The sequence below is a fragment of the Ixodes scapularis genome, unplaced genomic scaffold, assembly GCF_016920785.2.
Source record: "Ixodes scapularis isolate PalLabHiFi unplaced genomic scaffold, ASM1692078v2 PGA_scaffold0__279_contigs__length_252992795, whole genome shotgun sequence".
NCBI lineage: Eukaryota > Metazoa > Arthropoda > Arachnida > Ixodida > Ixodidae > Ixodes > Ixodes scapularis.
Genome location: NW_024609835.1, coordinates 38,311,000 through 38,338,123, shown reverse-complemented (window position 1 = coordinate 38,338,123; position 27,124 = coordinate 38,311,000). Strand labels below are relative to the sequence as shown.

At 39.1% G+C, this 27,124-nt stretch overlaps 1 protein-coding gene across 1 annotated transcript; it reads left to right on the top strand.

Moving 5' to 3' along the window:
- Nucleotides 1-23,689, top strand: LOC120838527 (cytochrome P450 3A24). Its single transcript, XM_040208498.3, has 13 exons — nt 1-121; nt 5,278-5,330; nt 5,442-5,538; nt 12,896-13,012; nt 14,393-14,481; nt 15,089-15,234; nt 15,798-15,913; nt 19,105-19,249; nt 20,342-20,502; nt 20,801-20,892; nt 21,298-21,441; nt 21,613-21,775; nt 23,109-23,689. The coding sequence occupies exons 1-13, from the start codon at nt 110-112 to the stop codon at nt 23,187-23,189; spliced, it is 1,416 nt and encodes a 471-aa protein (XP_040064432.2). The 5' UTR covers nt 1-109; the 3' UTR covers nt 23,190-23,689.
- The last annotated feature ends 3,435 nt before the right edge of the window (nt 23,690-27,124 follow it).

The window sequence follows — 27,124 nt, the reverse complement described above, 5'->3', positions numbered from 1 at the left end:
TATTACACGATCTTTGTTTTTATTCAGCTACGTTGCACGTCATAGAAACTATTGGAAAAATCAAAATGTGCCGCATGAGAAATACTCCATTTTCGGACACACTCGCCGCATGATGTCTAAGGTAGGTAATCGAAGTGTTCACTAATTTTATCCGGTTTTATTACACTTGTCGCATACGTTAAAAAAAAGTACAAGAGAGAGTACGTGTGTAACCCATTATAATTTTTTTTGTACTTAAAATTAAATAATATGTCTCCTCCTCGACTAAGATGCTGAATATGAGTAAGATTACGTGAATTGGTCACAGTCGCTCTGGAATGTAATTGTTTTCTCCTATATATCTTATATTTATAGCATTTCTATATAGGCACTTCAAGCGATTATTTTGTTAAGGTGATTTCATCTCAAGCGTGCAAGAAAATATGATGGGTCTTCGAAAATTAGGAAGAAAAGTATATATTGATAGAAAATGTGTGATTAGAAAAAACTGTTATTTAAAACGACGTAATATTTTTTCTTGAGTTTTAGGTTTTGAGAGGGCACCAGCCATTTTTGCAGTTTTCACGAGTGACAAACTTTGCGGTTTCGCAACGTTTAGATTATGCTTTTTACAACAATGATAACATTTTTACTGTTTTAAGACTTTGTGTAGAAGGCCTACAGTTCTCTGGAACTGTAGGCATTTTATGATATAAAAATTCTTAAACACTGCACCTTTGTCAATAATGGAGTAGCTTTCGATGTACAATTATCTAAGGCATAAAAAAACATCAAATGAATATTTTTGTCTAAGCCTATATGGACATTATTATATTGTTCATTTAAGTATAGTTTATATAGAAGAACACTGTAAACTTGAAAAGCTAAAATACAAAGTTCAGTGTCATAAATAAAACGTGTTTTTTCTTCATTATTGCCATTTTCATATGAAAAGATTCCTATGTGTTATTATATATGCATTAAAATTACCTTGACATATACGTTTCCGTCATAATAAACAGTGCGTTTGAAAAGAAGACTTATTTGTACCTCCTTCTATGACACATATCTCCGTCATTTATTTTTACTTAAATATTTATAATTTTTGTCACACGATCACGGTTTTTATTGTCTCCGAGTCCACACATAATTAGGTAAAGCTTATACATCGATAGTATTCATAGTATAATATCGTGAGGGGTTCGTCTGCACGTTCAATTTGCTTAATTAGTAAACTACACAAATCGAAAATCTCTTATATAATGTTTGAGCATTCTCACATGGGATTAGCAAACATATGAAGGACGTTGAAAAGTTTTCTTTGAGATAATAGAGCAGTTGTGGGGCGAAATATTGGAAGCATTGCCCGCCGAGCGCGTCAATAGGTGTGCATGATTTTCTTTATTTTTTTCTTCAAATAATTTCTTTTACACGATAGTTAAGCTAGGCTTGTTGGAACCTCCCAATCTCCGTTTTGCTATAGCCACCTACATGTTTGCGATACCAAACATACGCTCCAAACCTTGCATAATTATATGGGGTGAAGCTATCAGTTCTGATAGCATGGCGCCGCTGCAGCCATTGCCTTTAATTTTTTGCAATGAGCGCGTCTTCCCTAATTTTTCCTTTTTTATATTTCATATTTATTGTTGAGATATAAGTAACTTCAACGTTCTCATAAGCTGCATTGGCTATTTTTCTTCGACGGAAAGTGGGGGCGAAATGGCGTGGCACAAGTCGAGCGGGACATAGACATGCCGTCACCCTTTATATATTTATGAGCGTCACATCCCCTTTTAGGTATGCTGCCGTGGTTGTTTATTTATTACAGACAGGGTCACTATAAACATTAGAACCTGCTACCATATCATAAGCCAAGCACGTGATAGAAAGGAAGAAGCAACACACACCCTGTGATTATAGGAGGGGCTACCAGAGCTAAAGCTCTCGTGCTACCACCTTCGTGAGGGACAGCTTTTCCCTCTCGTTTGACTGCGATGGCAGGCTTTATTCTGTCCACATATCTGACTGTCTTTTGTGTGGTGTCTGATCGTGTGGCCCCCGCTTTGGGGACTGGCGTTTCTCATAGGTTTAAATAAACCTTGTCCTCACCTCACCTCTATATATCTGATATCTCATCTCACTTTGTTAGACACAATTCACTAAAACCAAGAGGTGGGGATAAACTGTCTCTCTTGCTGGCAGCAATATCAAATGGGAGCGGCCTAGAGTTCAGTCTCGAAGACCTTAGGAAACTTTGATTGTGTGCTAAACCAACTGAGGAGTTCGTTTTGTTTACCTGCAGGATGTGTCCAAAAGGAGACGATTTAACCCTTGCATTGTTGTCAATCAAGAACGATTAATAAATGGAAGTAACTTTGTGGGAATCCGGCGAATTCCTAAAGAAATAAATAGGAAGTAACGCATTTTGCAATGAGCTCAGAACATGAAATACAAATCCTTTCCCCCATTAATTCATGCGACGTCTTCAGCGGCTTGCCATCAGCTCAGAGGAGTCGCATCTCAATGCTCGTACCATCGTAGTGCATTTTTTTTTTCGGAAAACTGGAGTGTCGTTTTTCCGCGGGCGGTACAATGCTTTTATTAGACGAACCAAATCGTGTCTATCTTCACCTGCGTCACTGCAACGGAGCGCAAAATCTACAGCTTCGGGGTCGTCAATGAGGACTTCACGCAGGATACAGTCCACCGCATTGTTCGCTCGGCGCGCAGTTGAAGGAGTGACAAAAAAAAACCTTCCGATATTTAAAAAAAATTGTCCGGATTTTTGCCGGGAAGGTTGGTCATTTCAGAAATAGTGTTCAACTGTACCAGATGAAAAAGGTGAGGTGACTAAATTGATTCTTTAAGCTACAGGACATTAAAAAAGTGCACGTAATGGCGTGATGAGAGTCTTGAAGCACCAAGCCTACTTCCACAACCTCCGGTCGTCAGAAATGTAAACCATTCCAAGCGCTGATCATATTTCTCGTGTAGTGGCCCAGAACGTGACGTGAACTTTACTCGTCAAAACTAATGCAGCATACCTCGCCCAATACAGTGATCCAATGAAAAAGGAGTATAGTTCTTTCAAATCTTGAGAACAATATTCAATTCTGTCACTTGTGGATGAAGGCTCAAAATGGAGACGGTTTTCTGAGGGTTGTGATAAACAGAAAATGCGAATCCTCAAGTTTAATGAGAACCATTTATAATCACTTACAATGCTAAGGATGCTATGTAATGTTATGCGTTTCCACCGCTTATCTCTATTCTTTGTTTTTGCCTCAAATAAAAATAAAGCAAAGGAAGTTTTGAACGAGCCTCGTCAGTATACGTGAAAACGCGGCCGCATAAAAGAAGCAAACTTTCGCACTGGGCCCGCTTGGTCTCTGAAAATAATTTATCTCGCCCCTTCATTGCCTGACATAAAGGAGTGTGAAACATAATTTTTATGATTGTTAGCTTTAAAAAAAACGTTTCAACCAGTTTATTTAAAGAAACGTTGTGATTCTTGCGTTTTATAAGGAAACATGGACATGTGCATGAACTTTTTTATATATTATTATATAACAGTAATTAAGCATTTTTATAAAATGGTACATTAGCTTAAATAGCATAAATGTTATGGTTACGTTCCCATCATATATATTATAAATACGTAAAAGATTAAAAATTTCATCTTAGGATGATGGAACATTTTTTTTTTCATATGCTCTGCTTAATATGACGAGGACAGATATATCAACATATGCAATCTTGTGCGCAGCAGGGACGAGGACAAAAGGGGAGAACAGGCCACAACAAGGGGCAATCTTGTGCGCCTTGTTGTGTCCTGTCCTTCCCTTTTGTCGTCGTCCTTGCTGCGCACAAGATTGCATAAGATGTCAAACAAACTCGCCCAAAGAACCACTCTTCTTGAATATATATCAAGGACATTTTATTGTATATATAAAAACACATAAAGAACTCTTAATAAAAAAGTTTTAAAAAGTGGCGTTGAGTTTTGTACTTTTATCTTTCCTTCTCAAGTTTACAGTGGTGTTTATTTTATATAAACTATACCTAAATTAACAATCTTATAATTCTTAAATAGGCTTAGATGCAAGCTTTCATTTAATATGTTTCTTATGTGTTAAATAATTGTACATCGAAAGCTCGCTCGATTCAAATTTGGCCCACTATTGTCAAAGTTACAAGATTAAAAAAAAAATGAAAACGCACTATTCTATAGAACTTTAACCCTTCTATACGAAGTCTTAAAGCACACAAAAAAAAAGTTACCATTCTTGGAAATTAAAAAAAATCTAAAATGTTCAAGACTCCGAAATGTGTCACTCATGAAAACTGCAAAAATGGCACGACCTACCTTCCGTCCTTTCCAAGCCCAAAGCTCAATACCGAACTCGGTCCGTAAGTCTAATTTGCATTCTAGCTATGGTTTATGTGACTTTTTTTTTAATGTGCAGAGGACCAATCATTTCTTTTTTTTTTCACTATTTGAGATTAAATCATTAGTATAGAGCATTTCTGGCGGGAGAACTTTACGTTACTGGAAATGAAGAGGTCTCAGGTTCGATCCCAGGACCAGGCGTATTTTCTTGGTTGCGCACCAGTCATCTAGCTGTATTTGGGGATCTGTGTTTGTCCTTTGTCCCCCTTGTTCACCTTCTCCAGGGATTATTTTCGTCATCCTTGACCAGCCACCTTGCACCATTACATTAATTTCATTATCATATTAACCATAAAATGACGGTCGTTCACCATTGTTGGTATTAGACTGGTGGCAGCTGATAAAACCCGTTTGTTCTACTGACGTCTCACTCCTGGGTAGCTCAGTTGGTAGAGCGTTCCACTGGAAATGGAGAGGTTTCTGTTTCGATCCCAGGACTAGGCGGAGTTTTTCGGTCGCGCACCAGTCACCTACCTGTGTTAGGAGATTGAGGTTTGTCCTTTGTCCCCATTGTTCACCTTCTCCAGGGATTATTTTCGTCCTTCTTGTACAGCTCGCTCGCACCTTTGTAATAATTGCATTATCATATTCTTTTTAGTGACCAGTAAAAAGAGCGAGTCACGATACGCTCAACATCTGAATTCATTTCGATGCCTTCAAAGCAGGGAGTTCCGCATTTGTAAATAATATAAAGAAAACGCTATCAAAATTAAATGTTGTAAATAGAACCTTCGATAGAGTAACGTGTCTCTAAAACTTCATTATTTAGAGAGTACAGCTTAATAAACAAATAATGTGGGTATAGATAACATGAAAAACAATATCATTGCAAATTTATATTCCAGACATTTCACGAGCTTGATCAAGAGCGGTATATTAAATATGGAAAAGTCTATGGGTAAGCTAAACAATCTTTCAAAGCAGTTGTTCCTCCAAATTCCAAACTTAATTTTGGAGGGTACGTGAAACAAATGTTTCATGTAATTCTACCTTTGTTTCTTTATTTCAGAATGTTCGAAGGAGGAAAGCCTTCCCTTTTTATTGCAGATCCGGAGCTCATCAAACAAATACTTGTAAAAGACTTTCTGAAGCTTCCAAATAGAAGGGTAAGTGAAAACTAAAAGAGGTAAAATTATCTGCTATCTGGGTTTATGCTGTAGAGAAAAGCTACTGGCATTGAACGTCTGAAGAAGAACACGCGCCGACTAGTCAAATGTTGTCTCGTGAGCCACCCGCGCTTGTCCGGCGCAATACTCTCAGAACTCTTTTTTTCCTTTTTGTTTTGTGGGGTGGGGGGTAAAAAGTGCCCACGGGTTTGCTCCAGTTGTGTTGTACCTTCTCTTCACGTTTTAACGCGATAGTGTTTAGGACTTCGTGTCACAGAAAAGCCAGAGTCCACGTCGGTGGGGCGGGGAAAGCCTTATTGGTTGATAGGGTCATGACGTCACAGCAGACTTGGAAGTAATCCGTTACAAGTAACGGAATTACTTGTAATTAATTACTTTTTTTGTAATTTAGTAATTAATCCGTTACTTTTTGAAAATATAATTTGTAATGTAACCTCATTACTTTTTTCAGTAACGAATTACTGAAATTACTTGTTACAATTCTTCCGTCCCGTCAAAGGTAGAAATAGAGGGGAAGAAGGGCTCTGGTGAGGTGCTAGTGAGGGAAAGGAATTCACGGAAAGCACGACAACCCAGCCAGAGACCGTTTCTCGACTCGTTCGTACGGTCAGCCAGGCTGGGAGGATTCGACCCTCTAGTAAACGGCAACAGGCTTCGACTTCTTGGAAAACGAACGGACTGCTTCGAGCTTACAAAAGAGCAGAAAACGAACGGACCATAAAACCGTGGCGTGGGGTTCGTGTCGAGTGGGACCGTGGACAGAACGACCGTAGTGCATACGTCCGCTCCGTTCCTCGCCCCCTTTCCTCTACCCTCCTTCTTCCCTCCCCATTCCTCCGCACCTTGTTCCCCCAAAACAATTTTTTTTAACCGAAACCGTGCTTTGCTTGTTGATGTTTCCGTCTATGCACACGCTCACCCCGCAAACAGAGAGACAGCTCTAATGAGACCTTGACCTTGTTCATCCTTGAATCGCTGGGAAAGCTGAATACAGGCTGGGCCAACCAGCTATGTGGCTCCTGTCGCTTGACTTCACACTAGCGGATGCGTAGGGCTAGCGGATGCGTAGGGCTAGCGGATGCGTAGGGCAAAAACATGAGGGAGCGATGACGGCAGTTCATTGGAACAAAGAAAAATCTAGCATCAACCGTGCTATCAGTTTAAACAGTAACCTTCGACAGCAGGGATTGCTGGTCGGGGAGCACAACAAAACGGCTTGGGACATCCAAGCTGAGCCCGAGACGGCTAGGGTTCTCGTCAGCGCATTGGGTCTGCGGGAACTTAGACCGAAATTTTAGGAAAAGGAAACACAGCCCGAGTTTTCTGAGAATAAACGGTGACTCACTTGAACACTGCAGTTGTGAAGGCGCCTGTAAACGCGTGGAAGACATGGAAGCGTGCTGTTCACTGAAAATTTGGCTTTTTTAAATAATTTGTAGACGGGAAAGTTCGTTCAGCTAAGAGATTGTGCATTGATATTTCGTGTGACGTCTTGGGTCTGAGTTTGGTGATCAAGAAAGAAGGTCAAATGGGACCCATTCGGTCGGATTACAGCCTTCATCAAGGAGGAGTCTTTAAAATGTACCCAGACGCAAGTACCGCATCTTGGTCTCACAGCCAGTCAGTTTTAGTAGGTAAACCAGCCTCTATTTAGGCATCATGAAGCAAACATAGAAAAACCATATCTTCAGGGAAATCGTGGTTTGAAGCTCGCCGACGCGAAACTCGGATTAACTCGAATGGTGTGCGTGCCTCCACCGCCCAACTGCATTCGTCGCATGATCATGGGATTTAGTTCTGTCGCGGTTGGACAGCGCAAGGCTCGTTTATCTTGAGCACCTGTTCAAGTTCTTTAAAACTTTATAAATTCGTTCTCCTAAAATTATTAACCTAAAATATTGGATAGAAAGTAATGAATATGTTTATTTTTGTTTTAATTTTGATGGGGCCCAACATTTTTCCCTTCAAACACCCTGTAGATAGTGTGTATTTTTTTGTGTTCCTTTGGAGTAACGCAAAAGTAATCGAGTAAAGTAACGAAGTAATGAATCGATTACTTTTAAGACAAGTAATTTGTAACGGTAATTCATTACTTTTTAGGCCAAGTAATTGTAACTGTAATTAGTTACTTGTTTGAAGTAACGGGCACAAGTCTGCGTCACAGCCACGTGACCTCGCGCAGGAATTTTAAACACGTGAAACGTGACGTCACCCATTAAATAAAAGTGATTAAAAGTGCTATGTAATGGGAATGAGAAAGGTCGCCACATATTCTCAAATGATTTCACTAAGTAATTTATTTTCCTAAGAATTTTAGGTGGAGGAATGATTCGAACCCACGTCCCTTCTGTTGCGAGCCAGACAGGCTACCGTATATAGGCCACGCAGACACGCATGCACGGCTTGGGAACAGGCAGGGATTATATGTTTAGATATCGCGTTACACTCTCAAAGCGAAACGTTTGCTGTTTTAACGCAATAGCGTGTGGGAGCTCTTGTCGCGGAAAAAAATTAATGAAAAGCGAGCAGCGTTCGCCCCCTCAACTAGCAGCCAGAACAAGCAGCCACTTGATCTGGAGTCCATTATCTACCGCCAATGTTGATCATAGCCACGCGCTGGGGTTCCGAAAGTACCGGACACTCGCCAAGTTCAGACATTGTTATGGTTCGGCTATTGTCATCATTGGAGCTATTGGATTCTGGCCACTTCCCGAATGCTTGTCGAGCTTATTAATTATACCGAGTCCTTAATTACTAATTAAGGGCTCGGGGTAAGCTAATAATTTACCCAAACTATTAATTATCACGATCTCACGCAATGCTCGAGTGCAATCTATGAGCCGCATTCAAATATCGCCACTAGGGTACTGCGACCTCCCAGCTACGTCATAAAGTTTTGAGGAGAAATTGGAAGAAAACGTTCCCTTTTGTCCTTGAAATTACAACACAACAAAAGAGTTCTTTGGTCAGTGGCGTTGTGTAGGAGTATACTTGGGTCTCACTCGTGCCAGTAAGCTTGTGTAACATGAAAAGACCTTCAAGCGAATATCGTTCCACGGCCCCTTTAAAGGGACAGTGACAGCGTATTTATGCGCACCAAGATTTTTATTTGCACATGACATTTGAGAGCCCAACTCAGTTTGAAATAAGTTTTTGTTCCCCCCGAAAACCGTCGATGGAGAACTGGCCGCTTTAAGTCGTGCTCACTCCCTTCTGTGTGGTCACGTGCCTTTTTGTATGGCTTGCACACAACCACCAAAGGCAATCAAAGTCATGGGTCATCGAAAGTACACACTCAATATTAAAAAAAAAAGAGAAATAATAGCTATTTTTGTGCCTTCTAAAACGCTGCAAATACGTTCTTCCTCAGCAGTCCAGTTTGGGTTCCGGTTTCAAGCAGTTGCGTTTTTCTTTCTTTCTTCAACATATACGTGACGCTATAGAAAAATATTGATTGGGTAGACTTCTGAAAGTTATAAAATCGCCTAAAAAATAAAAAATAAATAATTTTGGGGGGTGTCGATTGAGAAGAGCCGTCGTGGGTTGAGACGCCTCTGCAATAAATTAGTTAAGTTTTCAAAACGGTACCCACTTTTTTGTTAATACAATCACCGGTAGCCAAGGGCCTCAGTTTTCGCTAACTAGCAATAAAGGGGGATATTGGCTACATGTGATGGATATCTTCTAATTAAATCAAACACCCTGTATACGTATCTGCAGTACTGTAGACACGTATACAGGGTGTTTGATTTAATTCGAACATCTATATTTAAAATTTTGTTAAGGTAGAGTAATGTGATTTGTACGGTGCGTTTTGCGGCCCGAGAACATAAAACAGGGATTTAATTGTCACGATAAGTAAGATAATTAAACACATTTGGTAATTATCTTTTAAAATTTGTGAAAATAAAACGATCGTTTCAATTAAAAACTAGATTAGCGTCATCCAAAGCCCCTAAATCAGTCAATTTCAGAAAGGTTTGTAGCACGTAGCAAGCGCAGAGGTGTGCTGGTGGTGCAAAAACGACAGTGAAAAAATTATCAGCCGCGTTTTCGAATTATCAGCGTTGTGCCTGTAGCACAAGTAAAATAATAATAATACGTCTATTGCATTTTTCTTATGCAGTGTATTCTTCACCACGAAAGCACCTTCACGCTTGTGTGTGAGGACAGGCGGTACATAAAAAAAACATTACATAACCGTCCAAAAATATTTCCACAGGCGAAATACCTTAAACACAATCACAATCTATCATTACATAATCAGAAAATGTTCGCCACTCTGTGGGTTGTCAAAACGTACTCAGATAACGTTAATTTTTATATAAATCTTGGGATCCCCTAAATATTACTCGAAAATTCAGCACACACCAAAACCAAAAAGAAAAAAAAATTAAGATCACTATGAACACAATATCGTAAATAAATTAGATGGAACTACGCGGAGCGCAAGTTCGTCTGTTTCTTCAGCATGGGTTGCGGTGACGTCAGAAGCCGAGCTCTGATTGGCTCCAAATGGAAGTGTGGTGGCCAGAGCTCAAGGCGAACAAGCATTGAGGTCTTCCCACTATCCCTCCATCAGAACCAATCACAGCTCGGCGTTCTGACGCCAGTGCAACTAATGTGCAAAACGCAGACGAACCAGCGCTTCGCATACACCCACATTTTCCTTACGGAGAAAAATACTATTATCAATTCAATTCAACCCCACGTTTATTATGTGCTCCATACCCTCTAAATTTCACTGCTTTATGGGTTTCAGATCAAGTTCATTAAGCATAAATTTGAAACCATATATTTATTTGAACTAATTAAAAAGTTATGTAACAAATGTTTGTTAATTATCCGACATGCGACGATTAACCCTCGGCATTGTGTTCCCCTGGCCGTAAAGCTCACCCGTACCAACAGCATTCAACCTTCCACGGCTTTTTCAATGTAGTTCTGTACGAATTAGGATCAAGCACCGTGTACATATTTGGTATGTGTAATATTACATGTACAAGTATTTGAGATATGCATTTAAAATACACTGAGTATATTGAATTCAGTTATATGTTAGGAGTGCATATCTCAATGGTATTTGAATAAAATCAATTTCAGTACTTTAAATATTTGTATTTTAAACATTGAACACGTACAATTTTGACTACTGTTTTTCGCAATCAAATACGATTTTGGCACTGTTGGTTGCGACAATAAGCATCGACAAAAAGTAAGTAAAGTAAGAACAAGAAGTGAACAAGATGGGTATAAGTATTTACATTTTCATTGGATGTTTTTATTTTTAAATGCGACGCGCATTCCAACATACTTTTTGAAAAACCTTTGTAAATTAAACTAATCCTTTGAAATTAAACTCACACTAGATACAACGTTTTTTTTTCTCATGTTGTACTGGCCTATCATATGCCAAATAATGTTTAGTTCTTAGGCTGAAGCCTTGTTCTCATATAACCTCCATTGTAATTCAGTCCCTGCGCACGCTGCGATTAATTTCTCACTCAACTCAACATTTTATCATTCATCACATTTGTTTTACGACTGTATTCTACCCATGTGCGCTCCATACTTGAATATGCCCATATCTAGCATAAATCTCCATGCCTATTTCAGCGAGTGAAAATATTTAGCGCATAAAAAAACGATTTGTACGACCAACCTACGGTAGATATTTTGGTCAGAAATGCCCTTATGAATATAATTTGAATTTAAACAAAATAATGTTAGGCAGCCTTTTTGAGAACAAGTCTGTTCGATTAATTGGTATGTTTTTTACAAAGGTTGATTTGTGGTTTAATAGATAGCTCCACTCTACTTGCTTCTTTAGACTTCCACATTACCGTTACTACGAATTCTCTGATGTTAGACTTTTTTATTCAGGTATTCAACATTACTTTTCACCGATTTCGCGGATCCTTCATGTCTTGAACATCGAGACCAATTCTGACATGTTTGCACAAATATTTTAAAAATCGCAATTTAAACATGTTAATTCAAGTCTGAGTATGATATTAGGTATGTTTAGAAATATAGGCAGGTGTATTATTTTGCCATGTATATACATTTTTCAAATTTTGTATATAGTTGTCTGGCGATTTACCGATAAGGCCTTTTAGCTGTTGTTAAGCATGGCAAAAAATAATTATTCAATTGTATTAAATAACGTTTAAAGTGCTTGATTCTTGGTACATGTAGTAGACTCCACTTTTTAAATGAGGGTGCGGTCTTGTATATGTAGAGTTAAATTTAAATTAAAAATGTCAAACAATGGGAACAAGAAGTATTTGTAAAGGTACTTTCGTTTGATCAAATACCATTCGTTTTATTTATATCTTGTGTTTAAATACGTTTCTAGAAAATGTTATTGGGCATATGTTTAAATACATCCTTTCTGAAGTAGTGTGTGTTTCTATCTCGATATATTCATGCAAGTAATTTGCTTATCCCTGACATTTACATGCGTAGTTTATAACTGGAATGCACTCATCATAAATCTAGTACGTTTCTATCACAAAATTAAATGTCCACCTCAAATTTTTGTTGTTGTTTTTTTTGGCTTTTTTTTAAGATTTAGATACGTCACATAATAAACTTTGTATCAACACTGCACCAATCACGGTTTTTGAAATCAAACGTTATTCACACAATATAAATAATTAAGAGCGAGCTATGATAAGTAAACGTCAAAATTATTGCTTACTTTTTATTCCTCAAGCTCAATATTACGTGCACTCTGTAACACCAGTTATATACAATGCTACAAACTAATCATTTGCTTTACCTTGCAATGCAAACAATTAAGCCTTTACAACTCAGTGAAATAATCTATTGAGTGCGAGACTAATTTTATTCTTTATTCTGCAGGTCAACTTTGGATGATTAAATGGAAGCAATTTTTACTCGTGTGCCCCTAACTTGAACAAAACTAGTCGTACTATAAACTCATAACTGCCTCAGAGAATATATATCTGTTTTTGTTCTTGCTTTTTGTTTGGAAGAACCAGTTAAACGCTTTCACTAGTTTCGCTGTAATATACATATGAAAACTTGAATGCAGGTAGTAGCAGGGCAGTTTATTTTTGTGGCAATGCAAGTTAGAGGTTTACAGTTTCTAAACACAATAATTACATAACATAAGATCGGAGCCGGTTTGCATCTGTCCAAATACCCATCCACGCTAAGGTAACCGTGTGCCCGCGTTTTTGTTTTTTTCTTTTTTTTAGTTGGATGAACATTACAAAGTCTATACACCTTTTGAAACCTAAATATTATATAGAAACACTGCTTCGGTACTTTTTTGCGGTTACTAATTAACATTCTCAATAACCCGCAGAGCGTGAAGTTTCACAATCCGCTTCTCGACAACCTGATGAGTGTGGTGTCATACAAGCGTTGGAAGGTCATCCGTTCTGTTTCAACCCCAGCATTTTCCAGTGCAAAACTGAACAAGGTAACGAACATGTTTTCTTATTCAAATATTTCCAGTTATTCGCACAATTTCGCGCTGATTACTTTAAGAGGTCCTACACTGATAATACTAGGGGCGGGAGCCCGGTCGTACTCTGTCACACAGAGGCAAACGTGTTCATTTTACTTAGAATTTATGCCTGGTAATTTTTTTAATGCTTGTAGACTAGTTTCCTGAACTACAATGCTTTATAATTATGTCTAAGAATCATAGTTTGTTCCCTGTGTATATAACCTAAATGCGATATAAATACCCCATTCAAAAGCACTATAACCTGAGAGGTCTCTTGGCATCTTGAGGGTGAGGCAAATTTTTTTAGCCTTATTAATAGGGTTATATTTAGTGCCACATTCAATAGTTGTTTCTTTGTGCACTTAGCACAGCCTGCATTTTGTATGAAGTGCACTGTCTAGTTATTTTAACAATATTAGTTTAGTGCTGCACCGGTAGCAAACCTTACTGGCCTGTACCAGGAAGGTTTCTATCTAGGCTTTCGAAACTGCCCTAGCCGGTACCTCACAGCGAAATAAGATGCAGATTTTGTCTAAACATGAAATAATAGGCCTAGCTTTTTTGTCCGTATGGAGGACACTTTCTTCAAGAAATTTCGGGGTGAGAAAATAGGACTAGCCACATTCATCATAGTATTAGGGAGTATAAGCAGATCGTGCAGATCGCTCCAATACCGATACGTGATACTCCGCTGTCGCCTTTGCGCGCGCTTCGTATCGCAATCGTGTATCGTTACTGGAGGGATCGGAACGATCTACTAAAACTGTCTGTCGACAAACAGTTTGAACAAGCGACATTTTGAGCTACTCCGCTCATTGAAAGCCAAGAAAAGATTTAATCAGGCACAAACTTTGTGGCCTCAGTAGCTCCAATACCTTAAGCACTAATCATAAATTTAAAAAAAAAAAAGCTCGACACAGTGTTAACAAAGAGGCAATCTTCGGCGCTGATTGCCTCTAGCGAATTGAAAGAATCAATCAAAACCAAGATCATGTTATATTTTGTTAATGTGGGACAACCACTTAGATGAAAAAACTTCAGTGTGATATGTATTCTTTTGCAAATAAGATTTAAAATAGTGGCGATAACTTTAACTCTTTCGCGCAAAGTAATGCCAGCTTCCAATTTGTCTTTCATTGGTATGTTGGTCGGCGTTTTGCTATGCGTAAGTATGTAAATATTAATGGAGCGTAACCACCTTGAAAGGCATAGTTCGTGCTTAATTGCTGAAGTTATAATTTACATGCTACATTAAAACAATTAACAATTTTTTTTCAAGTCTGCAGTTATTCATGTTACACGCATTATAATGATAAATGCACCTTGTTGGTAATTTCTTTTTTTTTTCAGATGTTTTCCCTTATTGAAAGCTGTATTGATGTCACAAAAAGACACCTTATTGATGCGGCAGAAAAGGAACAAGATCTGGAGCTTGGCCAGTCAGTGAACCTATCATATATGATAGTAGTTTTTTACTAGTACAATGTTGCCTATAGTCATAGGAAATCTTAGTTGAAGACAACTCACTCAACTTTTCGGGTGGAAACGGGGCGAAAACTTTATAATATAGGAGCCAGCACACTACATACCATTGTTCCTGCACACGTTATACAAAATAGCACGAACACGGCGCTGCTTTTTCTTTAGAAAGTAGAGTTTGTAAACCATAAACCAATACATTACATTTTTTATCCCATGCACCATTTCTCGCTGATTCGATTTATAATTGACCATGCTAAAAATATTAAAATTTGCCTCGAATGTAATGCTTCACTCGAAGAAATTCTTAAATTAAACGTTTAATCCGCATTAGAACGATCTGTCAGAAGGCCAATCTTACTCAGAAATATGTCCCCCGGAACGACACGTCAGTTCGCACGTCTTCTTTTAAAACTAATTGTTTAGTACATCGTTCATTTATTAACTCAGTTGAATAAAGATCACCCAATAACACGTACCAGAAAAGTATGGATCATTTCCACTGGACGTCGCCTCTCAACATTAACTAAATATTGTACCCGTGTTAAAGTGAGACTTTTTTTTCAGCTTTTACGGAAATTACACACTCGATGTCATCGCCCGGTGCGCATTTGGAACAACTATGGATTCCCACTCTGATCAAACCAACGATTTTGTGAGGATGTCAAAGATAATTAGCGGTGGAAAAAAGAACCTCGCGTTAGTTTTGACATGTGAGTTGGCTGCATCAGTCTTATAAGAGTTATTACATCAAAATATTTAGAAAAATTAACTCCTCGAGGTCTGTGCTTTCCGCCTAAGGATAATGCTTGTTAAAGGCGTAAAGGTAAAATTCAGAAATGTGCCACATGTGTTCTTGTTCAGTTAATTAAACTTACAATTGCTACATTTTGTTAAATTAAGAATTTTGTTTTTATTTGATAATAAAAATAACAAACGCCTTAGCTATGCACGAAAACAAGTTATGCGTCAATGCAGGGGAGCACATTTGCGTAATACTTTTGCAGAAAAAAAATTCAATGACGGCTTGAAGCTGAGCTAGTTGGTTCATTGCTTGTGGTGTGTATGGTGCCAGTTGAACATGAAGGAAGGTTACATACAGAGTGAAACAAACGGGGCAAATACACATAAAAGGCGAACCAGTTGTGTTGTTTGCCTTTTCTGTATCTTCCTATATGTATCCTTCCTTCATGTTCGGCTGGACGCCATATATAAGATATGAACAAATACAAGATATTTTATTAAACTGTCCATTTTGTCCGAATTTTCTTTGTAGTCGTGTTTCCTGCTCTCGCGAAGCTGCTGAAGTTAAAACTATTTAATGAGGAATCAGTGATGTATTACAAAGATCTCAGCTCCGCAACGATGGAAACAAGGCGTAAAACCAAAACGGTAAGTGCTGCGGGATATGTTCTATATATCCGTTTGGCGGTATGCCAAAAGGGCAGAAGAGAAGGTCAATATTCCAATAAATAAATCATGGTTCCACAGAGGTTAGCAGGCAACACGCTCACTTCTGCACCAGTATCCACGAAAGCGGCAGGCCTGTAAGGGTTTCGCGGATATAGAACAGGCCACTTGTGCGATTGCCGGGATTACTTGCCCCCTCTAGTGTCGGGTCTCTACATTTCCCCTCCGTGAACAGGGGCAGCTTCGCAGCGAGACTGCGAAGCTGCCCCTGGGTGACACCGTCGCAGTCGGCTTCGTTTGCGGAGATGCCAAAGGGCAGAGGCGTTGAAACCGCTGGCGCTATTTTACCGCTTAGCTTTGGCTTGAAACCATGTACAACAGTGACGTTTCGCGCTCCGAAGCGCCTACTACGAATCTTTAATTGAACTTTGACGGCATGGTCTTACTGTATTTGCGTCGAGAGTCAATGTTCCATCTAGACAAGTCTGAACAAATAAAACCAATGTAAAAGATTTAAAAAAAATTATTTTAGGTGATCAGCTAACCAAGCAACATTATACTCTTTCTTAGTGACCGCCATGACGCCAACATAACCCCAGGGATAGAATACCCCTGACCAATGTTCCTTTCTTTCAATTTTGAACCAATTAAAAAGCAGTCTGTATAAAAGGTACTGTATATAGGACGGTCGATACTCTCTTAACTTTCAAATGTATCTCAACTAAGTAAAACGTCTGCTTACCAAAGTTATTCTTCAAGCTTCTCCAGGATTTCGCTTTTACGAATCTGAAGGAAGGGTGTGTTCCTTTAATTGATCAATAAATAAATAATAAAATTCCGTTACATTAGCACTAAATTTTGAACAGCAGGTGTAAGAGGCGTTTTGAATATAAAAAAACTGATACCAGTCATCGTCAAAAGTGCAACAAAATAGCGTTTAAACAAAATTTAGGCTCCGGTCACGCTGTGAAGGAGGTTGGACAGCGAAGCTGTGGTATCAGTGTATCAGCTGCAGCGATTGCCTACTGAGCTATAAGTCCTTCTTATGGTAAACACCACCAGGAGGTGCTCCAGTCTTTGAAGTCCCAGAGAACTTGCGGTTTATAAAAATAATGAATGACGAGTTGCCATAGCAACGAGCCTACCTCAAGACCGCTGCTCTAAATGTAGATGAAACGTTTAACTACCAGTTCTCCGGGTGAACGCCAACAGACCGAAGAGGTGCGAGATTTGTTGAAGTGTTTCGAGTATTCTTGTAAACCAACTTGCCTCCTTCAAGATGTAATATCGTAAAGCCGAAGGATCTGGTTAAATCTCCGACTCCGTTGTCCTTGTAGCATTTATGCTTTTCAGCACTGGTGACATAAGAAAGTTCAAGAGGCTTGCAAAGACGGTGCGACCGGAAATCACTTGGGACGCAAGCGGCAGTTCATGTTTCTAAACAGTAAAAGGGTCTATACCAAATGACTGACAAAAGAAAAGTAACTATAATCTACCAAAACTTTTATATATAAAAGACTGTACGCTGCCGTTGCGACGGCAGCTTATGCAACCGCAATCTTTACTGAGAAACGCATGCGGGGAGCGCTACGTGTTTTGCATTGTTAGCGGAATTAGTGACGTCACTCCCCACTTCGTACTCTACCGTTGCCGAGGCAGCATATGCGACGGCAAGTTTCAGTGAGATACGCATGCGAGGCGCGCTACGTACTTATGATTTATCATGTGGTTTTTACACTTTTGTTTTTTTTTATTGAAACAAGTGTCAAAACCACGTGATAAGAGATAAGGCGCGCGCGAACGGTGGTAAGACGCGCGCATGGGTTTTCTGTCGACTACTGTTTCGTCGACGAACACGAAAAACCCCACCGCTGTAAAAGAAAAAAAAAATACTCCGGGCCATGAACATTTTTATGCAAACTACTGTGGGTTGCCTTTTGTATTTCCTAAAATCTGCCCATACAGACGGGGTCACCAAGGACGTACTTGGATATTAGGGGCAGTCAAAACTGCGAATCAATCTTACTTGTGTGGGACCAGTGGCCGAGTGGGCTAGCGCACACCAGCTCGGAGCACGTGGAGCGAAAGCTTGCGCTGCAGAACCCAGGATACCGGGTTGAATCTCCACCCCTGCCCGTTTCGATCTTGATGAGCATCGTACCGGCGTGCATTCGTGTATCACTACTGCGTGATGCACGTTAAAGACCACAGGCTAGTTGTTGTACTGCACTGGCTGAATGTCTCATCTACAGCGAGTGACTCGTCGGAACTTTTAAATGGCTGACCAACTACACGCTGTCTAAATATCCACACAATCCCTATTATTATTATTTAATCCCACTTGTAATGCCTCAAGACTTTAAGCTCCCGCATAAATATCCCCTTTCTGTCTTCATTCCCATCATTGCCGGGATTAAAGACTGAGCTTAAAATACTAAGCATAAATCGCATCAGAGGTTACACAGGGCTACGCTCATTTAGAAGAATGATGACTCGCATATTCGAGATTAGATAAAGCTTTCCTCAGACATAAGCCGTCTGAGAGTAACATATTTTAGTCGTCTATGAAAGTAACTAATCATTAATTAATTTTAGGGCTCACGATAAAACTAATTTTTTGCGATTAATTAAAAATGATGTACAGTGATGTCCAAAAAAAGTACTAATGACTTAACACCAAACGTATGACTGCAGTTGCCCATTTGAGAAACGTAGCTGCACTCTCCTGCAAGATTCGCATAGATGTGCGACACAGGAGAGTTGTCTCTTTCTGGACGTGCTTCAGCAAAAAACAAAGGATATGCCATCAGGGTTTGCTTATTCAAAATTTCAGGATGACACTTGCATTCCAATTTCCAGTGAACAGACTCAACGCGGCGGAGTATTTTGGTTGTTGACGTCAGGATATTCTTATGCTTTCTGTTGTGATTTCATTGCGCTCTTTCAAGGTACACGCTTGAAGATAGTCGTATTGATGGCAACGCGTGCGATAAATTCCGGCGCTCAAAACCGGCAAAAGAATTGTAATCATTTGCTTTATTCGTTCTATGTTTTCCACCATTAATGGGTGCCTCCAGTTATGTTTGGTCAAAGCTCTTAGTCACCGTTTCTTAAACCATGACATCAAAGAGGACCATTTCACTGTCTTGTAATCAAAAACGTTTGATTTTCAGAAACAAGATGACTTTCTGCAAATCATGATAGACGCACAAGAAAGGAACAGGACACTTGATGTGTCTCAAGGCGGAGAAGAGGATGCTGTCAAATTGTTCGACATTGATTCTAAACTTACAGATGAAGCTCCACTCTCATCTAAAAGTATGCTAAATTTGATTGATACCAACTTGAATTTTCCTATGTGCTCTGGGGAAGCAAAGAGAGTTATTTCGAGTGATGTTAGAAAGTCTCAGACGCATGTGCTATGTTATATAAATATTTCAATAGAACTCGGCTGTTAGAATTTATAAAAATTACCCAAGAAATTAGTGCGTGTAACCATAAAAAGATTATGAGCATAGAGGCGATAATAAACATCACGCCGACTACAGCAAAGAACAATATCCCAGGTAGCACGCCAGAGAAACGGCTAACTTGCCACAAGCTTGTCAATCCAAGGGGCCTAGCTTAGGCCTAATGCAGTTTTGCTCCAAGGCGTTACTTAGTGCCAGAGTTTTTGTTTTTTTTATGAGTCAAAAAAAAATAATAGAAACGCCAAAAAAATCAAGCTTTTTGTTGTGCTCTGTTCCGAAGAGTTACAGCACAAATAGGGGTTGACTAAAGACACAGGGGAAATAATGTTCACACCTGTTCGTTCCTGGCATCATACATTAAATGTGTACACTGTTTTACTTTTATTGAGTTAATGTGGCAATAAAAACAATGTATTCGAAGTTTAATTTACATTCGACTGGATGAAACGGTATGGGCTTTGAGCGTTAATGAAAAAGTGAAAATTCTAGGTTACCTAAGATACTATGCTTTCAAGCAAGCTTCAGTAAGTCTCGCTCAAAAGATTTCCCCTAGTATTTCAAGTAAACAATCTGTGTGCGTTTACTTAGATTGGAACTTTACAATTCCCAGTTAAAGTAGATTTAAAAACACCATAAATATAACAAAAGTTTGCCTAAATTATCGCCCTGATAGTTTCAATAAGCCATTGAAAAACAAAATCATGTATTTCAGCCTGAGTTCATAAGTGTGGTTGTGTCCTGAACACCAATGAGTCTTACGTCAGAGTGACAAAATTGTGCGCGTTTGAACAAGAAATCAAGTGATTAAACGAAAAAGATATGAACAAAAACGACGCTTTTGTAATTGCTTTTAGGAAGCATAAGGATATTCTTCCCTTCACTTGCTATATGGTGAACAGTCAGGCAAATAACCCTACTTTTGCAACTAATTTTGTTTCAGCTCTTAGCGAAGAGGAGGCCCTGTCGCAATGCATGATGTTTATTTTAGCTGGCCATGGCACAACATCATCGGTTATTGCGTTCTCCCTTTACCTTCTGGCATTGAATCCAGAGGCACAAAACAAGCTCAGAAAGGAAGTTGATGTGTGCGTCAAAGAGAATGTAAGTTATTTGTACTATCTTGTTTTATTAGAAACATCTTAATTTAATTTCCAAGTCTTTGCATAAACTTGTTAGATCTGAAACAAATTATTCTGTATCAAGTCGGTTTTATATTCAAAGGTAGGGAACCCAGTGCACAAGTTGTGGATTGTGACTGGAGTGCGTTTTTATATATTCTGCTTCATGCACATTTAACTACTCTACTGTTAGCATTAAATGCATCGCATATGTATGACAACCTATATTCTCAAAATGAACTTTTAATATGATGATAGATATACTAATCTTTTGTATTTAGGGTCCAAAACCAAGCATGGATGCAATTGATAAGCTACAATATCTTCACGGGGTCGTTTCCGAAGCATTAAGGATATTTCCTCCAGCTTCCAGGTAAGCCTTTATAGTTAAAATGTATTTCTCCAAATTTTGCAACCCCGCCTTCAATAGCTAAATCCAGCAGCACCTTGAAAAATTGTTGACTTTTATTAATTTAAATGAAAATTTAATTTCCATACATTTTTCGCAATGTAGTGCGTGTGGCCGGCACTTTCTTCTTTATCTATTCTATATTACAACACATTGCAATTATTAGCAGGTTTACCTACATGCACTATATGTGTCTGAACCGTCCATACAAAATAATAATAGTTGTTATTTTTTGTTTCATATATTGTTATCATATATTCGGACGTTAACTTCGTAAATGTCAAAATATCGCCCTGTCTATGTGTCTATGATGTAAATTAGTACATTTTTGTTATAATCCAGCACTGTGCTTTCACATTTCCCGTTCAGATTGGAGAGAGAAACAACCGAAGAGTATGTACTCGGCAATACAGGAATCAAAGTGCCCAAAGGGTGTGTTGTAGCCGTGCCTGTCTGGGCGATCCACCACGATCCGCAGTACTTTCCAGATCCACATAGCTTCAAACCTGAAAGGTATGAAGACTTAAAATATGGGACTATTGAATAGTTCACACTAACACACACCGTACAATGTTTTAGTATTATTGTCTTCACAATGACAATGACGTTTCTATTTTCTGTTTGTTTGTTTTTTGTGGCCAATCTAAACACTTTTTTTAGTTGCTTTTGTTGTAAATTTGGCAGGTTCAGCAAGGAAAATGTGGATTCAATTCCGCCTTACGTTTATTTGCCATTCGGCGCCGGTCCAAGAAACTGCATTGGCGTCAGACTCGGTCTCCGTGCTGTCAAGATGGCTTTATTTCATTCTATCTGCAATGTCGAGTTTGTACGAACTGCGAAAACAAAGGTAAGTTATTTCTATACAGTCGACTTTAGACTTAACTGGTACGCTGAAACGAGCTTTTATTTCCCACGTGACGCTAGCCTGGCGAGAGTTGACGGTATTAATTGGTCACGTGGGGGCGGGCCCATTTCAAAGCACAGGAATAGGCGGGGGGAGAGAGCACAGCAGATTTCGAGCTCGGGCGGGTACCGTGTCAGATAACGAATGGACTGAAACAAAAATCAATGAAAGCAGATTCTGTACTGATTAGTCTGCTGGCATGATAAAGCATGTATATTTTTTTTACTATGTGGCACGAATTAAACTGGTGTAAGTGTGCGACTATGCACGAATCTATTCATCTGATGCAAAAAGTGAAATTAGTAAGCGCTGTACATGGCAAAAAAAAAGTCTAGGTTCACTCAGCTTTCTTGCAGAAAGCGAACCACAGACCCGGAAACAACCCATCACGCCGAGCAATGAAAGGATACCGATGAAAACGAAGTTGGAAAACCACTAAAGAGTAAAACATCTAGGGATAAAGACCGACAGTACAGTTCTTTCAGATTATTATTTCGCGTTTTCTTGGATCATCTTTACCAACCTTCTCTAAGTACATTTTCTAATGACAAAACTAAAACTTCGACAAGATCTAAAAAAGAAATGTGTATTCGGACACTAAGCAAAACATCATGCTCAATGTCCCTGCGCACTCTTTTCTCGCAATGATTCTGATCTTCCTGATGCGCTGGGATCCTTCTATTGCTCGCCTTGAATGACTGTTCTCGTACTATGCAGAAACGTGAATTCAGCCACCATTTTTGTCAATAGGCATCTGCTTAATAAACAAATGTAGGTAAAGAGATCTTATCTTTATTCGAATTTTTATGTATGAGGTGTTAACGTTTGTGCTATATGAACAATTTTTATATTAGTTTTGTAAACTTATAATAATTGTGTAATATCTTAAAAACCCTGGTCTCTTAAAGTAGTGTTCAGTGGCTATTGAGTGATACTAACGTACCACTCTAATCTCATTTGGTTAAGCTACTCTTCTCTAAAAAAAAATGTAATCCTACCCATCAACATCTGTTGCCAAATTTACAAATTTTGGAAATGAAAGACAAAAGAAAATATTATGACTCAAATAGGTCGTTCATAACAAATTAATCTATGCGTGAGCTTTATCTGTTTTTCCACAAACTGAGTTATTAGATTCAAATGAATACTTAAGAAAATCTAGTTTTCTTGTCACCGAATGGGTTCTTTTGATGATGATGACCTATACAGCGAGCTTCTAAACCGCCACCACTTTTAAACGAATATGAATCGTTGTGACACTGTTCTTTTTATTTAGGTGCCACTGGAACTCTTCAAAGGCTTCGGAGTTATCAGTTCGTCGGACATCACAGTTGGAGTGCGAAAGCGCACATCATGAACATCCTAGTCACCCGCTAAGCATTAAACCCTGAATAGTAAATTGCCAAACATGTAATTTGTAACTCAATTTTAGTAAAGACTAAGGTGCCGGCGTGCACCATAGTCGAAAATTAAGGGAACGTAAACATGTAACTGATGTGCTGATCATGGCTTTAAGAATTAAAAAAGTAAACTTTTTCTCACAAATTACATTGCTCAAAAAGTAAATCCATAAGAACACTAAGACCACATAAAAATGCGTGTTATATTCTCAAAAAGCCGTTCATCGTATTATGTATATTGACTACACGTATTGACATGTTGAATTTATAAACTGTTTTACATTGTAATATTCAAATTCTAAAATTTAAAAACCTAACATGTCTTATAGCATTTTTCAATGACCCTAAACTAGGGTTCGCAAAAAACACCCTCAAATGTGTTTGAAAATAAAATGTTGGGAAATGTGTTTGAAAATAAAATGTTGGTATACATAATAAAGGCATATCAGAATCAGAATTATATACATTTTCAAATGGTATTAAAAAATTATCAATAATACATTTGAATACCAGGTGAAAACATTCCTGGAAATAAAAATAGAAGAATGCTCGGGCAAACCTATACGAATACTGAAAGAGGGGGCTTCTGAAACATTTCGGTATGTTCTGATAAGCGGCAACGCTGGTCGGTCTCATCTGCTAGTGTATACCAAGAGTCTACAAACAAATATTGAAGATAATGAATATATAATAATATTGAAGATTGAAGAATTGAAGATAACAAGCAAAGTGAGTATGCTCTATAACAGGGGTCGGCAACCCACGGCCCGCGGGCCGCATTCGGCCCGCGGGGCAGTTTTATCCGGCCCCCGGCACGGACCTTAAAGAAGGACCCCCCCCTTTGCAGCTTACTCACAGACCCAAGCAGCACTCGGAAAACCAAGAACCACAAAAGGTGTTAGACAGGAAAATGGAGCGCTACCACGTAGCATTGTCCGGCTTCACTTCTTTTTTGCCTTTCTTTTTGTCTCCCGCAGCCACGCCCCCTCCCCCCCCCCCCCCCCCCCCCCCCCCCGTCTTTCCGACTTGCCGTCCGGCCCCCTCCGTGTCAACTTCGTGACGACTCGGCCCGCCGCTGCAAAAGTTTGCCGACCACTGCTCTATAAGATGCAACTTGAATTTTGACGATCACGTTTTTAAGTCAGAAATAGACTTCAGCAGAATTCACGGGTTCGCTTTTAGCGGCCTGCTAAACGAAACAAGCCTGTCTTTAATAAGTTTAAATAAAGTTGCGTAAAAAATAAAGGGGATCTCTTTTTTTTTTCTTTTTTTTCAGTCGCTGCCTTCATTATGTGACAAATGTCACCCCGCTGCCGTATTTTTCTCTTAAATCTTTATTCCAGAAGGCGGTACTTGAACATCAGGTTACTTTAGATCTAGCGAAAAACTATATATTTAAATTTATATTGAGCGCTACCCACTGAATGCGAAAAGGCATCATCATCGCAACCATAACCAAATTATTATTTTATATGCCTGGGAAATTTCGAATCCTTTTCGCGATGTGCTCATCGGTTAAACTGAGAGGATGCAAATTGAATTATCGAAATTATTTTATATGATGTATGGGGTATGATGGAGAGGACCGTACCAATGCAATCAAAAATCATTTTCAATTTAAGCCTCAATATTTCCAAAAAAAAATGTCTACCGTTAAAATTACATAACATATACCCGAAGAAAGCGAGAAAAAACAAACGTAGTTTTTTTTTGTAACCGCAATATTTGGAACTGTCAAACAGTTTCTTTAAAAAAACAAGCTTAGCATGTACAATCAAAGAAAGGAATTGAATACCCAGAAATATTGTTTCAACTTTTCGAAAGGCTGTTTTTAAAATTTGTTATAAACCGTTTTATTTCTTTTTCTTTTTGATTCTTGAGAGCCGCAATATTGAATTTACACGTAACTGGGTTAGAGCACTATAGCAAATCACTTCATTTCCAAACTAGAAGACTCTAGAATTAAAGGTATTAGCGCCATTAGTTATACTTTTTCCTTGGCTCTACAGTTTTTGTAGTTATGCTTAACTTATTTACATTTTGTTTGTCGCCCAGCCAAGCTCTTTCTTACTTCAACATGGCGACCATAACACGAAAACTGTGTGTACCAACGTGATTAATGCTTGCTTTCCAATCTTATGACCTAAATAAGGCTTGTCTTTCTCTGACACTTGAGTTTATTATTGCTTTTATCTTCGTACGTTCGTGGAGAACGCTGCTACCGAATGTATTTTGTACACTCTCCTGTAACAACGCTATTTGGCCACTATAAGATAACCTGAATAGACAAATGCACAAACCTCAGTACCAGTTTTTTTCTTCCTAAGTCACCTTCAGACGTCGCCATGTTGATGTACAATCCGGACTCATCTTTTAGCAGTGATATCACGACGTCACGGTGTAATGAACGGGTGTTCTTTTCTTTGTTTGCTTTAATCTAATTACAGAAACTTTCCTCCACCTACGTAAATAGGATCGCAATGTTACCCTTTCAAAGCTCGTGTCGGCAGCGCCCCTTGAGCCTCTATAATCTACAAGAATAGGAGAACTTATTTACCGTTTCAAAATAAAGAAGGGGGCATTTAGAATCAGAAATAAAATGTTTCGAACCAAGCTTAGTGTTCAGGGTAGCAAAGCCTCTGATTTCCCATTCACAGCCACCAAAGAAAACAAAAGTCAGCTTGATGTCACGTTTGAACGGCGAAGATTTCTTGACAATTGCTACCTGATACAGCGCACTTATGACAGCTTGAGAGCGCCTATGGTTCATAACATGTGACGCCGAAAAGACCCCGCCTGCATTAAAATCGCACGAATGGACTGTTGTCGACGGCGAATGTAGATTTACCTTTAGCAGCTGGCGACGCCGAAATCTGCGAAGCGCATCGGTTCAAACCAGTAAAGAGCTTTCTACACAAGTTCATTGTGAGGCGCCTGGCGCTCGACTTCAGCGAAAGTTACCAGAGATCACTTGTTTTGCGGCCTTTAATTCCACCTGGCAAATTTTACGGGAGAGTAATGTTAGGTATCCATTTAAGGGGCCTGTCACTTATTTCATACCTTGAGAACGTCGTAAGCAAATCTCCATATAACAAATATATATTTCATCTGGCAATATCATAAAATCTTGTTAATGAGTACTTTAGTTTAAAAGAAAATTAGTCGACCTAGGTTGGTCCATTAAAATATTTCTTCAGAACTTAATTTGTTTATTTATTTAAATAAAACAGGCCGAGAAAATAACAGTTTTTTTTTAATATTATCTACGTCATTAATTATAGGAGACTTCCAGTCTGTGAAGTTCGATAGTTGGTGTACGAAACCCAAACTGTAAACTTGCCACTTCATATGTTTTTCGTGATTCAGTACATTTTTAATCGTGTAGTGGACCTGCTTCTTTACTAAGCACTCATGCATTATAGTCTGTTACAATATAAAAGGAGCAGTCGAATCTCTGAGGGGGATCGGTGGCCGAGTGGACTAGCGCACACCAGCTCGGAGCACGTGGGCGAGGGCTCGCGCTGCAGAACCCAGGGATCCTGGGCTCAATCCCCACCCCTGCCCGTTTCGATCTGGATGAGCGTCGTACCGGCGAGCGGTCGTGCATCACTACTGCGTGGTGCACGATAAAGACCCCAGGCCATTGGTTGTACTGCACTGGCTATATTACTCATCTAAGGCGAGTGACTCTTCGCAAGTTTAAATAACTGACCAGCTACACGCTGTATAAATATCCCCACAACCCAATTTTTTTCGAATCTCTGACATGAGCTCGAGCCCTTCCATACCACTCGGTGCACGCGCAGCCAAAGCCGACGGCAGGCAAGAAGCGCGTGCTGGACGCGTAGCTTTTCCAGCTCTTTATTTATTTATTTATTTATTTATTTTTAGC

What these genes read in the sequence shown, in the direction of transcription:
- LOC120838527 (XM_040208498.3), top strand. An exon ending in TGAAGCTTCCAAATAGAAGG is followed by an intron (nt 5,539 to 12,895) that starts GTAAGTGAAAAC and finishes AATAACCCGCAG; the next exon opens with AGCGTGAAGTTTCACAATCC. An exon ending in CCTCGCGTTAGTTTTGACAT is followed by an intron (nt 15,235 to 15,797) that starts GTGAGTTGGCTG and finishes TTTTCTTTGTAG; the next exon opens with TCGTGTTTCCTGCTCTCGCG.